This window comes from Myotis daubentonii, chromosome 4 (genome assembly GCF_963259705.1).
Source record: "Myotis daubentonii chromosome 4, mMyoDau2.1, whole genome shotgun sequence".
Classification (NCBI taxonomy): domain Eukaryota; kingdom Metazoa; phylum Chordata; class Mammalia; order Chiroptera; family Vespertilionidae; genus Myotis; species Myotis daubentonii.
In genome coordinates this window covers 72934075-72947375 of record NC_081843.1, presented here as the reverse complement: position 1 = coordinate 72947375, position 13301 = coordinate 72934075, and the positions used below count along the sequence as shown (strand labels likewise).

The following is a 13301-nucleotide window of genomic DNA, read 5'->3' as shown; positions in this document are numbered from 1 at the left end:
GAGATCTCACCAGGCAGGACTCTCTCAGCCATGCACGCAGGTGGTAGGGAAGCACACTGCGGTTAAGGTGGTGGTTGTGGGTGGTGGGGATGAGGTAGGAGAGTCACTAAATGCAGTTTGAATCAGATGAATAAGATCCTAGAGATCTCTCTGGAGTGAGGAGTAGGGTTAGCTCAAGGGTGGTTCTGATACATGAGTCACTGGGGAGGGAATTAAGAACTTCAATTGTGACACAAAGGAAACAGAAGCTGGGGATAGGCCACGATGGTGCGGTGACAGAATAAAGACCTGGTTGCTAGGGTCAGGGAATAAATGCCAGAAGCCGGGAGGAGGAGAGATGGGGCCCTAGGTCCTTTCCAGTCCCCTTTCCCACCCACCCTCCCCCTTAGGTTGTCTGAGATGTCACCTTTCACCTAAACATCATCTACCGGGTTTCAGACTTTAACTCTGGTCTCTGACTTCTGCTTAGTTCCATATTCTCTTACCATTTGTATAGAGGACCATCACCTTCCTGGAATCTCTAAGGGTTTCTTCTTGCCTCGTGCCCCGCGCACCAGCCCTACTAACTCAGCTGTGATGGAAGGGCCCAGACTCTGCAGAACTCCTAAACCTTCTCCCAAACCCAATCGAGACGCGTTGGGCTCTAAGACTTTCATTGCCTTACTTGAAATAGAATCACTTCCCCCTGTCTCCTGCACTTCTCACTTTTCCTTAAGTCATAGTTGCCATCGAGAGACTAAACAACAGGCTACAAAGAAGTGTGAAAAATTATTAAAAGAAATTAAAGAGGCTCTTCAAAACATGAAATGTCATGAAAAGAAGATTGCAGAAACAAAAGAATCTTCTGAGGAAACTGATATCGCTGAGGAACTGTCAGAACTTAAAGAAAAAGTCAGAGGACTCGATAAGATAAATAAAGTGCTATTGAAAAGGCTGCTTTTCAAAGAACAGAGTGCGAAGAAACAGATGATGATATTGGAAAACCAGAGCTCGGACGACAGTGTACAAGGTTTGGCAAGGGATGCGGTAAATCCTTCAGAAGAAGGAAGAGCCGTTAATAAAACTCATCTAAATAAGGAAAAAGCAGAGTCTGGATCCCATCATGTTCAAGAAGAAAATACCAAACTTAAGAAGAACATGGAGCAGTTACTACAGGGAGCGGAACTCTGGAGTGTGCAACACGCTGAGCTGTGTGAACTCATGAAGTTGTACCAGAAATCTCAGCACAACTTAAGAGCAACTGGTGAAAGTTATGGAATCCGTTTCCAAACCCCACTGCATAGCGTGTTCGCTAACTATGAGCTGGAGGCCCAGATGAGGAAACTGAACCACAACACGCATTCACTGCACGTGATCACAGCTTTGCTGGAGAACGAATGCCAGATCCTGCAGCACAGAGTGGAACTCCTCAGGGAGCTCCACCGTCAGAAAGACGCAGCTCTGCACGAGAAGCCGATCCAGGTAAACTGTGAACAGGACAGGGAGGCAGGAAGGTGTAAGCAGAATATGCAAGGCACGGAAGTTACATTTCAGATCAGAGACAGATATTATCAAAACCTCGATTCTTGTCGTAATAAGAAAGCTCGTAACAACAGGTTCAATCGTTGTCTTGCAAAAGCTCTTCGGAGAAAAAAGAGGCCAGTCAGCAGACTAAGGTAGAAACTACCAACAGCAGAAGGAAAGGCAATTCTTAAAAAAACTCTAAGGCATCCAACTCCAGGCATCGTCAATCACCAAACCTAGGGTAGATCTGCTGGTTCAACCACGAAAAAGCTATGGAGCAAGAAGATTAACACATTATTTATTACGTCAGTAGTTACGTAAGTTTGGTCTTTCATGACCATTAGTGTCAACATCAAGTTCCTAACTTGTCATCTTTACAACCAGCCTGTCTTTGTTGTTGTTAGATAGAGACCCTATGACACCTTAACCAAAGTGAAACTCTGAATAAACACCAGAACAAACAAAGAAAAGGTTTTTTTCCTCTTTATTAATCATTACCTGGGGTGAGGGTAGGGCTCTGGGGGAAAAACTGTGTAACACTTTAATAATGAATTTTTAAAGCCCACTTTGTAAATGCATTTCCCTTTTTCCTATTATCCATTGAAGTGTGGGAAGTACTGGAGTTAAAAATAATGCTGACAAAACACCCCTACAGTTTTTCTCTCATAAATTTCTCCATCCCCTGAATCTACTTTTCCCCAATATTCCTCTCAACTAGTGAAGGTAGACAGACCAGGCAGAAGAGGGCCCAGGGGCAGGACTCTGGGCTTGTTTAGAATAGATGTATATCTAGATTTTGCTCTGCAGAGAAGTTCCCTCCATGCCTTCAGGTGGTGCAATAGGATTAGCCGAGGCAGAAAGCAGTTATGGGAGCTGGACTTCTAGTTCCATAAACTATGGAGCAGATGCATTTCTCTCTATTCCTCCCATCAAGCAAGCGAAAAACCCTGCACATATGTATAAAATGGACACAAGACTCTGAAAGATGGAGAGAAGGCGAGAGACTTTCCAGTGACCCTGGATTTAAGGAACAGCATGGTGTTGAGTTCCCTCGGTTTTCTTTTTGTCCCTTTTATATCCCGAACTGAGTGCTTGAGGAGCCCACAACCCAGAAATGCCAATTCATTTAGACAAAATATCCCATCCCCCCTAAAGCCTGCTTTCTCTTGCCAATGGATGAGGAAAGGAACAGCATGGCCAGACAAATCTTTGAACAAAAGCTGTCCTGCTCTACCTAAACTGCAAGGAAAATGCCATGCCTCCATCCTCACCCCCATTATCAAACTAGAGGCCCAGTGCACAAAAATTTGTGCACTCAGGGGGGTGGTGGGGTCCCTCAGCCCGACCTGTGCCCTCTCGCAGTCTGGAACCCCTCAGGGGATGACCACCTGCTGGCTTAGGCCTGCTCTCCGGTGGCAGAGGGCAGGCCCAATCCCTAGGTGCAGCCCCTGGTCGGGCTCAGAGCAGGGCTGATTGGGGAGTTGGGGCACCGCCCCCTGTCATGCACAGAGCAGGGTGGATCGGGAGGTTGCGATGCCACCCTCAGTCACGCTCAGGGTAGGGCCGATTGGGAGGTTGGGGCACCGCCCCCTGTCACACTCAAGGCAGGGTCGATGGGGAGGTTGCGGCGCCACCCCCTGTCACGCACAGAGCAGGGCCCATCAGGGGGGGTGGGGCTCCGTACCCTGTCACTCACAGAGCAGGGTCGATCAGGGGTTGGGGAGCTCCCCCCTGTCACGCACAGAGCAGGGCCCATCAGGGGGTTGGGGAGCTCCCCCCTGTCACGCACAGAGCAGGGCGGATAGGGAGGTTGTGGCCCCGCCCCCTGTCATACACAGAGCCGCAGGGCAATCAGGGGGTTTGGGCACTGCCCCCTGTTACGCTGATCCCGGTGCCGGGAGGCCTCGCGGCTCCGCTGATCCCGGTGCTGGGAGGCATATTACCCTTTTACTATATAGGGTAGAGGCCTGGTGCATGGGTGGGTGCTGGCTGGTTTGCCCTGAAGGGTGTCCTGGATCAGGGTGGGGGTCCCCACTGGGATGCCTGGCCAGCCTGGGTGAGGGGCTGAGGGCTGTTTGCAGTTGGTCACACACCCTTCAGGGTGGGGGTCCCCACTGGGGTGCCTGGCCAGTCTGGGTGAGGGGCTGAGGGCTGTTTTCAGGCTGGCAGGTGACTGAAGCTCCCAACTGCTCCTTTTTTTTTTTTTTTTATTCTGGGCCAGTTTTAGTGCTGAGGCTTGGCTCCAGCTCTGAGGCCTTAGCTGCTGAAAGCAGGTATCTGGTTTGTTTGGGTTCTATAATCGAAACACTGTTTCAACTCCAGCTCTGAGATCCCGGCTGGCTGAAAGCAGGTTTCTGGAGTTTGTTTAGCTTCTATATTTGTAACAATGTTTCAAACTGCAAGCTCAGAGGCCGGCAGCGGCAGGCGGGGAACGTTGGCTTCCTCCGTCACTGAAGCAAGCAAGCCTCATGTTAGTTTCAAGCTGCCTGGCTGCCGGCCGCCATCTTGGCTAGCAGTTAATTTGCATATCGCCCTGATTAGCCAATGGGAAGGGTAGCAGAGGTATGGCTAATTACCATGTTTCTCTTTTATTAGATAGGATACTTAGTGGTGAGCCTAGACCAGCCGTGGGCAAACTACGGCCCTCAGGCCGGATCTGGCCCGTTTGAAATGAATAAAACTAAAAAAAAAAAAATGACCGTACCCTTTTATGTAATGATGTTTACTTTGAATTTATATTAGTTCACACAAACACTCCATCCATGCTTTTGTTCCGGCCCTCTGGTCCAGTTTAAGAACCCACTGTGGCCCTCGAGTCAAAAAGTTTGCCCACCCCTGGCCTAGACTTTCACCATCACCTGGAGGTAATAAAGCACTCCTCCCCTTTCTTCTGGGGTAGTGCAGAGGAGATGCGGGGGTGGGGAGTGGGGTGGGGGGAGGAGGGGCTCTGAAGTTCTACCAAAAATTGATGGTAACAAAGTACCATCCTTCCCAACCTCCTTCCCCCAGTAGGGTGTAATGTCAGTGGAGACCACATGGGTAGCCTAGATTTCTATACCCCTCCCCTGCTGACACAGCACCAGCGGAAGCCTGATAAAACAGAAGATTTAAATAAGATGCAGGGTCTCATAACATAATGCCCAGATGTCTAGGATACATAGACAAAAATTACAATCATACTAATAACATCTCAACTCGAATGAGAAAAGACAGTAGATGCCAACAATGGCATGACACAGATGTTGGAATTATATGACAAGGATTTTAAAGCAGAAAAACTGGCTCTCCAACTTTCATAAATGGTATAACCCTACCGATTCAAGAAACTGAGTGAACTTTAAAAAGTATAAATTCAAAGAAGTTCAAGGCACTCATGATCAAATTTCTGAAACCTACAAAGTAAAATTCTTGAAAGCAGAAAAGACTCATTAGATGTAAAGGAACAATGAGCCAAATATCACAAATTTCTCATCAGAAATCATGGAGGCCAGAGGGAAATGAACATTTTTCAAGAACTGAAAATATTGTCAACCCAGAATTGTTTACCCAGTGAAAATATCTTTTAGAAATGAAGGTGAGATCAACATAGTCTCAGATAGAAGAAAACTGAGAGAATGTGTCACTGTATTTTTTGGGAGAGTCCATTTGGTTACATAACTAATGCTCATTTTTCCCCCCTTCAAAAAAATGAGTGATCCCTTTAGCCTCAGACTTTGTCCTATTACATTTCCAAGTAAGAGTTTCAAATAGGAGGTGCTTAAATGTATGAAATGAGCAAAATTGCTGAACAAAGCAGTCACTTCTTGCAGTTTAGCTTGTTGGTAGGCATTGCCTGAACGAATTCTGTCAGTGTCATTTACCTGTCCAGTGTTAAAGGGCTATATCTCCAGTTCCTAAACTGTGCACTGAGTCTGCCTGGGCACCACAATAAACTCACAAGGGAACTGCAGAATTTTTAAAATTTTTTAGAGAAGCACAGCAAAGTGCAACACTTGTTGCACACAACCCAAACTCAAGGTAGTCACAGTTTTGACGTGAATTAGATTGTACACAGCACCATATCCAGAAGTGAAATTTCCAATGTTAGGAACTCAGTCACAGGTCACATCTATTTGAAAGTAATTGGGAAAAAAGGTTTTTAGTTTGGCAACCATGTTGCTCACAAGGAGACAGAACTGATTTTGGAACACTTAGACTTTTATATAGAGAGATTATTTTTAACCCTCACCCAAGGATATGTTTCTATTTTAGAGAGAAAGGGAGAAAGGAGAGAGAGAGGGAAACATCTATGTGAGAGTGAAACATCGATTGGTTGTCTCCCACTTACACTTGTGTCCCAACAGGGGATTGGACCCGCAACCTGGGTATGTATCCTGACCAGGAATCAAACCAGTGAACTTTTGGTGTACAGGACGATGCTCCAACTAACTGAGCCACACCAGCCAGGGCACACACTTATTATTATGTAAGTGAAGGGAACCAAAGTTTTGCCATCCTGAAGCTGCTTTTGGGATATTTATTTTTAAGCTATTAAGAAACAAGACTCAGAAAGAAATGAACATTTTTCAAGAACTGAAAATAATGTCAATGCTGAATCGTTTACCCAGTGAAAACTATTCTCCCCTTTCTGGCCTAATAGATTCAGAGGAGAAACATGCTTCAGAAAGAAGATCTTAGGATGCCACCTTAGCCTAATTTGAATTAAGAATCCTATCTAATAAAAGAGAAACATGGTAATTGGCGTACGACCGCTACCCTTCCCATTGGCTAATCAGGGCAATATGCAAATTAACTGTCAGCCAAGATGGCGGCCGGCAGCCAGGCAGCTTGAAACTAACATGAGGCTTGCTTGCTTCAGTGACGGAGGACTCCAACGTTCCCAGCCTGCAGCTGCAGGCCTCTGAGCTGCAAGCAACTATGTAACAAACATAGAAGCTAAACAAAACCCCAGAAATCTGCCTGGCTTCAGCCAGCAGAATCGCAACATTGTAAGCAAAGGCCAGAAACCTACTTTCAGCAGCAGAGGCCTAAGAGCTGGAGCCAAGCCTCAAAGCTAAAGCTGGCTCAGAATAAAAAAAAAGAAAAAGAAAAAAGGAGCGATTGGGAGCTTCAGTCACCCCCAGCCTGAAAACAGCCCTCAGCCCCTCACCCAGACTGGCCAGGCACCCCAGTGGGGACCCCCACCCTGAAGGGTGTGTGACCAACTGCAAACAGCCCTCAGCCCCTCACCCAGACTGGCCAGGCATCCCAGTGGGGACCCCCACCCTGATCCAGGACACCCTTCAGGGCAAACCAGCCAGCACCCACCCATGCACCAGGCCTCTACCCTATATAGTAAAAGGGTAATATGCCTCCCAGCACCGGGATCAGCGTGACAGGGGGCAGTACCCAAACCCCCTGATTGCCCTGCGGCTCTGTGTGTGACAGGGTGCGGCGCCCCAACCCCCCCCCCACACACACACACACACACACACAGGCCCTGCTCTGTGTGTGACAGGGTAGAGCCATAACCTCCCCATCGGCCCTGCCCTGAGTGTGAGAGTGGCGGCATCCCAACCCCCTGATGGGCCCTGCTCTGTGGGTGATAGGGGGCGGTGCCCCAACCCCCTGATGGGCCCTGCTCTGTGCGTGACAGGGGGCTGCGCCCCAACCCCCTGATGGGCCCTGCTCTGTGTGTGACGGTACAGAGCCCCAACCCCCCTGATGAGCCCTGCTCTGTGCATGACAGGGGATGGTGCCCCAACCCCCCAATCGGCCCTACCCTGAGCATGACTGAGGGTGGAATCACAACCTCCCGATCGCCCTGCTCTGTGTATGACAGGAGGCGGCGCCCCAACTCCCCAATCGGCCCTGCTCTGAGCCCGACCAGGGGCTGCACCTAGGGATTGGGCCTGCCCTCTGCCACCCGGGAGCAGGCCTAAGCCAGCAGGTCATTATCTCCCGAGGGGTCCCAGACTGCGAGAGGGCACAGGCCGGGCTGAGGGACCCTCCTCCCTGCCAAGTGCACCAATATTTGTGCACCGGGCCTCTAGTCTACATATATAAAAGGCTAAGTGACCATCCAACCATCTGACCAGCTGGTACCTGTGATGTGCACTGACCACCAGGGGGCAGATGCTCAACACAGGAGTTGCCAAGCTGTGGTGACTTGGCAGCAGTGGTTCTCGGGTGATGCACTCTGGAAGCAGAGAGGAGGGAGTGCGGCCCGGCTTCCTTTCAATGTGCACAAATCTGTGCACCGAATGGTAAATAAGAGGGCTTCCGGCAGGTGGGCGCCTATTAACTGGATACTCACTGTGTCCCTCTGTTTCTGAGTTGTCTAGCAAGAATTTTCCTGCCTGTAATTGCCCATTCTCACTTCTGAAACCTAATATCCCATTCTCTCCCCTTCTCCTCTGTCCAAAAAATGTCTTATATATATACCCAATGTTGCCTTACTGTCTTTGGAATTTTTATGCCTATGTGAATTCCCATGCACACTTTTCAAAATGATTTTCTCCTTTTAATCTGTTAATTTGATTATTTGCCCAGCATAGAAGAATTTAGAAGATGGGAGGAAAATATTACCATTTTTATCCCCCACATAAATAATAATAATGTCTCTTATATAAAACCCTCATTATGCAGTCAGGACAAAGATGAATATTAAAATCCCAATTAAGATGGGTATAATCCCCACCACACGTTCTATTATGAATGAAGCATAGGCATAAGAAATTTTCATATGTTAGAAGGACTGAAAATACAATTTGAAATATTGTTTCCTACTCCATAAACCAACATTTTGTTGTCATGTTTGGAATATGAATTACTTGATAAATAACCTAAGAGCCAAAATTCTCCTATTCAAGCCCTTAGTAAAAGAAAAACATTCCCAGTGAAATAGTATTGCAGGAACTAAAAGAATCATATGTTTTTCCATTTGCCTTTCCCTCTATGAAAACTAACATCTACACTGTTCTATTTTCCAAATATCTTTGAGTAATAAAACATTGTGTAGTTCATTTCTACACTTTACCAGATATGTGGTTGATATTATCAAGAACAAAATTGTTAATAAAATAAATTGTAGCTTTAAAAAATATATTTTTTATATTGATTTCAGGGAGGAAGGGAGAGGGAGAGAGAGATAGAAACATCAATGATGAGAGAGAATTATTGATTGGTTACCTCCTGCACACCCCCATTGGGGATCAAACCCGCAACCTGGGCATGTGCCCTGACCAGAGATCAAACCCCTGGTTCATAGGTTGATGCTCAACCACTGAATCACACTGGCCAAGCAGATTTTCCTATTTGTGAAATTGTTTTGGTATCATATGATGGGAGAGACTGTATCAGCATTTATTCCCATTAAAATGAATGGAAAAAAATAAAATAAAATAAAATAAAATGAATGGAAATGGCTCTAGCTGATTTGGCTCAGTGGATAGAGCGTTGGCCTCCGGACTGAAGGGTCCTGGGTTCAATTCTGATTAAGGGCACATGCCCGGGTTGCCGGTTCGATCCCAGTGGGGGGTGTGCAGGAGGCAGCCAATCAATAATTCTCTCTCATCATTGATGTTTCTATATATATATCTCTTCCTTCCTCTCTGAAATCAATAAAAAATATATTTAAAAAATTAATGGAAATGAATGACAGTCATTAATTGAGGCCTAAATATTATTTTATTTGTATATTTGTGAAAATGAACAATTCATTTTGCTTTTTTCTTTTTTTTTTCTTTTAAGGGCCAGTCTCCAAGCCACATAGTGTGGGAAGTCCAAGTGTTTTTCTTTTATTATTTTTTTTTGAATAATCCATTTTGTATCCTGCCTTTATCATGGACAACATATTTTATAAATATTTTTCTATAGCATTACGAATAACTATATGGGTGAAGATTTTAAAGCAGAATTTTGTACATAGTCCTGTTTAATGCAGTTAAGCTTTAAATATTATTTCTTCTCAGAGTCTTCTTTTTAGTGTTAATTTATCCTGCTGTGCATGCCTTTCTTCTAGGCACTTTTCAATTTAATATAATCCCAGGCTTTTGGGCTTACCACATAACTTGTGACTTGAAGGATATGCAAAAGCTAGTAGCATATGATTTGATTCAAATCCACTGTAGAATTTTCCTCAAAGAACATAATACTTTTTTATTTATGGGTAGAAAGTTATAGTGTGCTGACTCTTTTTCTGATGGTTGTGTATTTGAGGATGGTTGTGTATTTGATGTTTTATTTCAAATCATAAGTTTTGGTTCCCAAACCAATCTCAAGATCCCTCTTTGTAAGCAAAACTAGCAACAATTCATATCAAAAGCTGTGTACTTCCTCTTTCACTGTTCTGACTACAGTTCATTTCTATTCTTAGGATAAATAAAGCAGGCAGGTCTTACTGTGCTAAAGCCACATCACAAAGCAGTTTTGCTTCATGGTCCAGGAATTCTGGTTCATTTCACTGCCCACCCTGCTTTCCTAGCTGTTAAAAACAATGACTCATGACCACAAATAAGGAAGGAATAATCATAAACTTGTAATATTCCATGCCACTGGGGAAATCATCATCCTAGTCCACAAACTTTAAAAAAAATATTGTAGAGTGAGAGATGAGTATATCATGTACTTTCTTGGTTCAATTCTGCAAGATTTATTACTAAACATGTAAAATTTTTGTCTGATATTAAATTATAGACATTGACAAATGTCTTTATTGAAGCTTCAAGACATGTTTTATCTCTAATGTGATAGAATAATATGTATTAGCAAGTATAATTTTTTTCTCCAAATAATATCAGCCTGGTGGTTAAATTTTTTCCTCAGCTGGTCATACATATTGGATTAGCTTATTAATAGTTATTTTCCTGAGGTTATATTGTCTTTCTATAGTAAATATGTGTCCTGCTGTGGGAAATGGACTTTGAATAGAATAGATTAAAAAATAGAGGAGTCTTAAACCCCATATATGAAAGATTTGAATGTTATTCTACATTTTAAATTTGTAGACATACATGTACACACACACACACACACACACACACACACACACACAGAGTTTTTCTGCTGTACCTGTAGACATTTGTCCTAGTGGCCTGTAAGCTTTATTAAATTCTTATCCATTCTATCAACTCTTTTTCTATTAGTATTCATTTTCATGCATTTTTTTCTCAATGAAAAATTTCTACATATAGACTAGACTTCCCTTTCTCTCGCTTTCCTAAACACATTTTAACAGTTCATCTAAAAGAAGCACTTCCCCCTATGACAAGTGGTCATGAGGATGTGGAGAAAAGGGAACCCTAGTGCACTGCTGGTGGGAAGGCAGACTGGTGCAGCCACTAGGGAAAACAGTATGAGTTTCCTCAAAAAATTAAATATGGAGGTGCCATTTGACCCAGTGATCCCACTTCCAGTAATATATCCTAAGAAACCCAAAACACCAATCAAAAAGAATATATGCACCCCTATGTTTATAGCAGCACAATTTATAATAGCTAAGATCTGGAAATGGCCCAAGTGCCCATCAGTAGATGGGTGGATAAAAAAAAAAACAGTGGTATATTTACACCATGGAATACTATGCAGTAGTAAAAAAGAAGGATCTCTTACCCTTTGAGACAGTATGGAGAGTGTTATGCTAAGCAAAATAAGCCAGTCAGAGAAAGACAAGTACCATATGATCTCACTCATATGTGGAATCTAAAGAATAAAATAAACTGATGAACGAGACATAGAAAACATGGAACAGACTGTGGAATCTCAGAGGGAAGATGGTGGTGGGTGGGTGGGAAGAGATTAACCAAAGAATTTATATGCTTACTAGGGGGTCCCTTGGCCTGGCCTGTGGGGATTGGGCCAAAACTGGCAGTCCAACATCCCCTGAGAGGTCCTGGAGTGTGAGAGGGCAATCCTCAAAGTTGCAGTCACTCAGCAGCTCCTGCGTTGAACATCTGTTTCCTGGTGGTCAGTGCACGTCATAGCTACTGACCAGTCATCTGGTCAGCGGTCGCTTAGGCTTTTATGTATATAGATAGTCATAACCCATGAACACAGACAATAGGGTGATGAAGGCCTGCGGGGTGGGTGTGGGCTAGAAGGGGTCAATGGGGGAAAAGTGGACGTCTGGAGTACTTTCAACAATAATGATATGTTTAAAAAAATTAAAAAAAGCACTTACATAATTTTAGCCATGGAACTGTTTGCTTTTTCTCCAAACAAAATTTTACGATGAGCTGTTTTATACTAGTCATGTGAATCTAATCTATAATTTCAAACTTATAGCAATTATTTTTAGAAAATCAATCAGCAAGAACAAGGAGGCTGTTTTAATCAATCCAAATGTGAACTCAGGGTTTGTAGATGGCCTTAACATACAATTTATGTCTGGGTTTGTTTGGGCTATGAAGTGAAGAGGACATTCTGATTCACCCACATCCTGACAGGTATTTATTAGCTTCACTGTCTGGATACTCTTAAGTTAAACAAATGGTAGAGGAAATCTAGACAAAAATGAATTACTGGCAAAGGAAGTATCAATTTGTTGATGACCTCCACATATTCCTATATAATACATTGAAAGCTCAGACTTTTTAAAAATTGTAGTAAAATGCATACAACATAAATTTACCATCTTAACCATTTTAAGTATACAGTTTTAGAAGTGTTAAGTATATTCACAATGTTGTGCAAACAATCTCCAGAGCTTTTCTCATCTTGCAAAACTCTATATGTGCCCGGCCGGTGTGGCTCAGTGGTTGAGTGTCGATCTATGAAACCAGGAAGTCACAGTTCTATTCCCCGTCAGGGCACATATCCTGGTTGCAGGCTCGATCCCCAAAAGGGGGTGTGCAGGAGGCAGCCTACCGATGTTCCTCTCTCTTTGATGTTTCTATTTCTTCCTCTCCCTTCCTCCCTAAAATCAATAAAAATATATTTTCAAAAAACAACAAACAAAACTCTATATGCATTAAACAACTCTCCACTTTCTCTCCCATCAGCCAGTTAACCATCTTTTATTTTCAGGGTCTGTGCATTTGAGTACTCTCAGTACAGTACTTGTCTTGTTGTGACTAGCTTGTTACATCTTTAAGATTCATCCATACTGTAGCATTTGTTAGACTTTCCTTTCTTAGGCTGAATAATGTTCAAATGCATGTATATACCCCCTTTTGTTTACCCACTCATTCCTCGACAGGCACTTGAGTTGTGTCCACCTTTTGGCCTCTATGAACATGGAAATACCTCTGACCCTGATTCAGTTCCTTTGAAAATAAACCCAGGGGTGAAATTAATGAATCGTATGGTAATTCTGGTTTTTTATTTTTTTAGGAACTGCCATACTGGTTTAATTTTTATTTTTCAAGTACAGTTTACTTTCAATATTATTTTGTATTGGTTTCAGGTGAACAGCTTAGTAATCAGATAATCATACACCTGACATAGTGTTCCCCTTGATATTTTCAGTACCCAGCTGGCATCATTCATAATTATCGCAGCTTCCTCCACCCTGGCCTATGTGGCTCAGTTGGTTGAGCTTGTCCCATGCACCAAGAGGTCCCTGCTTTGATTCCTTTGTTTGCGATCCCCAGTGCTGGGCATCCAGGAGGCAGCTGATAGATGTTTCTCTCTCTCCCTCTCTCCTCCTCTTTCTCCCTCTCTAAAATCAATAAAAACATTTGTTTTTGTAAGAAAGCTGCTTCCTGCCCCAGCCAGTGTGGTTCAGTGGTTGCAGTCTCCTCCCCCAACCCAGGCTCTGGTGAGAGCGAGTACAAGAGGCAACCAGTTGATGTGTTTCTCTCCCATTGATATTTCTCTCT

General features: G+C 43.9%; 1 protein-coding gene across 1 annotated transcript; it reads left to right on the top strand.

Annotated features, from left to right (window-relative positions):
- Positions 1–576: 576 nt before the first annotated feature.
- SPZ1 (spermatogenic leucine zipper 1) lies at positions 577–1677 on the top strand. The gene has a single exon (XM_059691856.1). The coding sequence runs from the start codon at positions 577–579 to the stop codon at positions 1657–1659; it is 1083 nt and encodes a 360-aa protein (XP_059547839.1). The 3' UTR covers positions 1660–1677.
- The last annotated feature ends 11624 nt before the right edge of the window (positions 1678–13301 follow it).

Excerpts from the sequence above, each read along its gene's own strand:
- SPZ1 (XM_059691856.1), top strand. The coding sequence starts at position 577 with ATGGAAGGGCCCAGACTCTGCAGAACTCCTAAACCTTCTCCCAAACCC.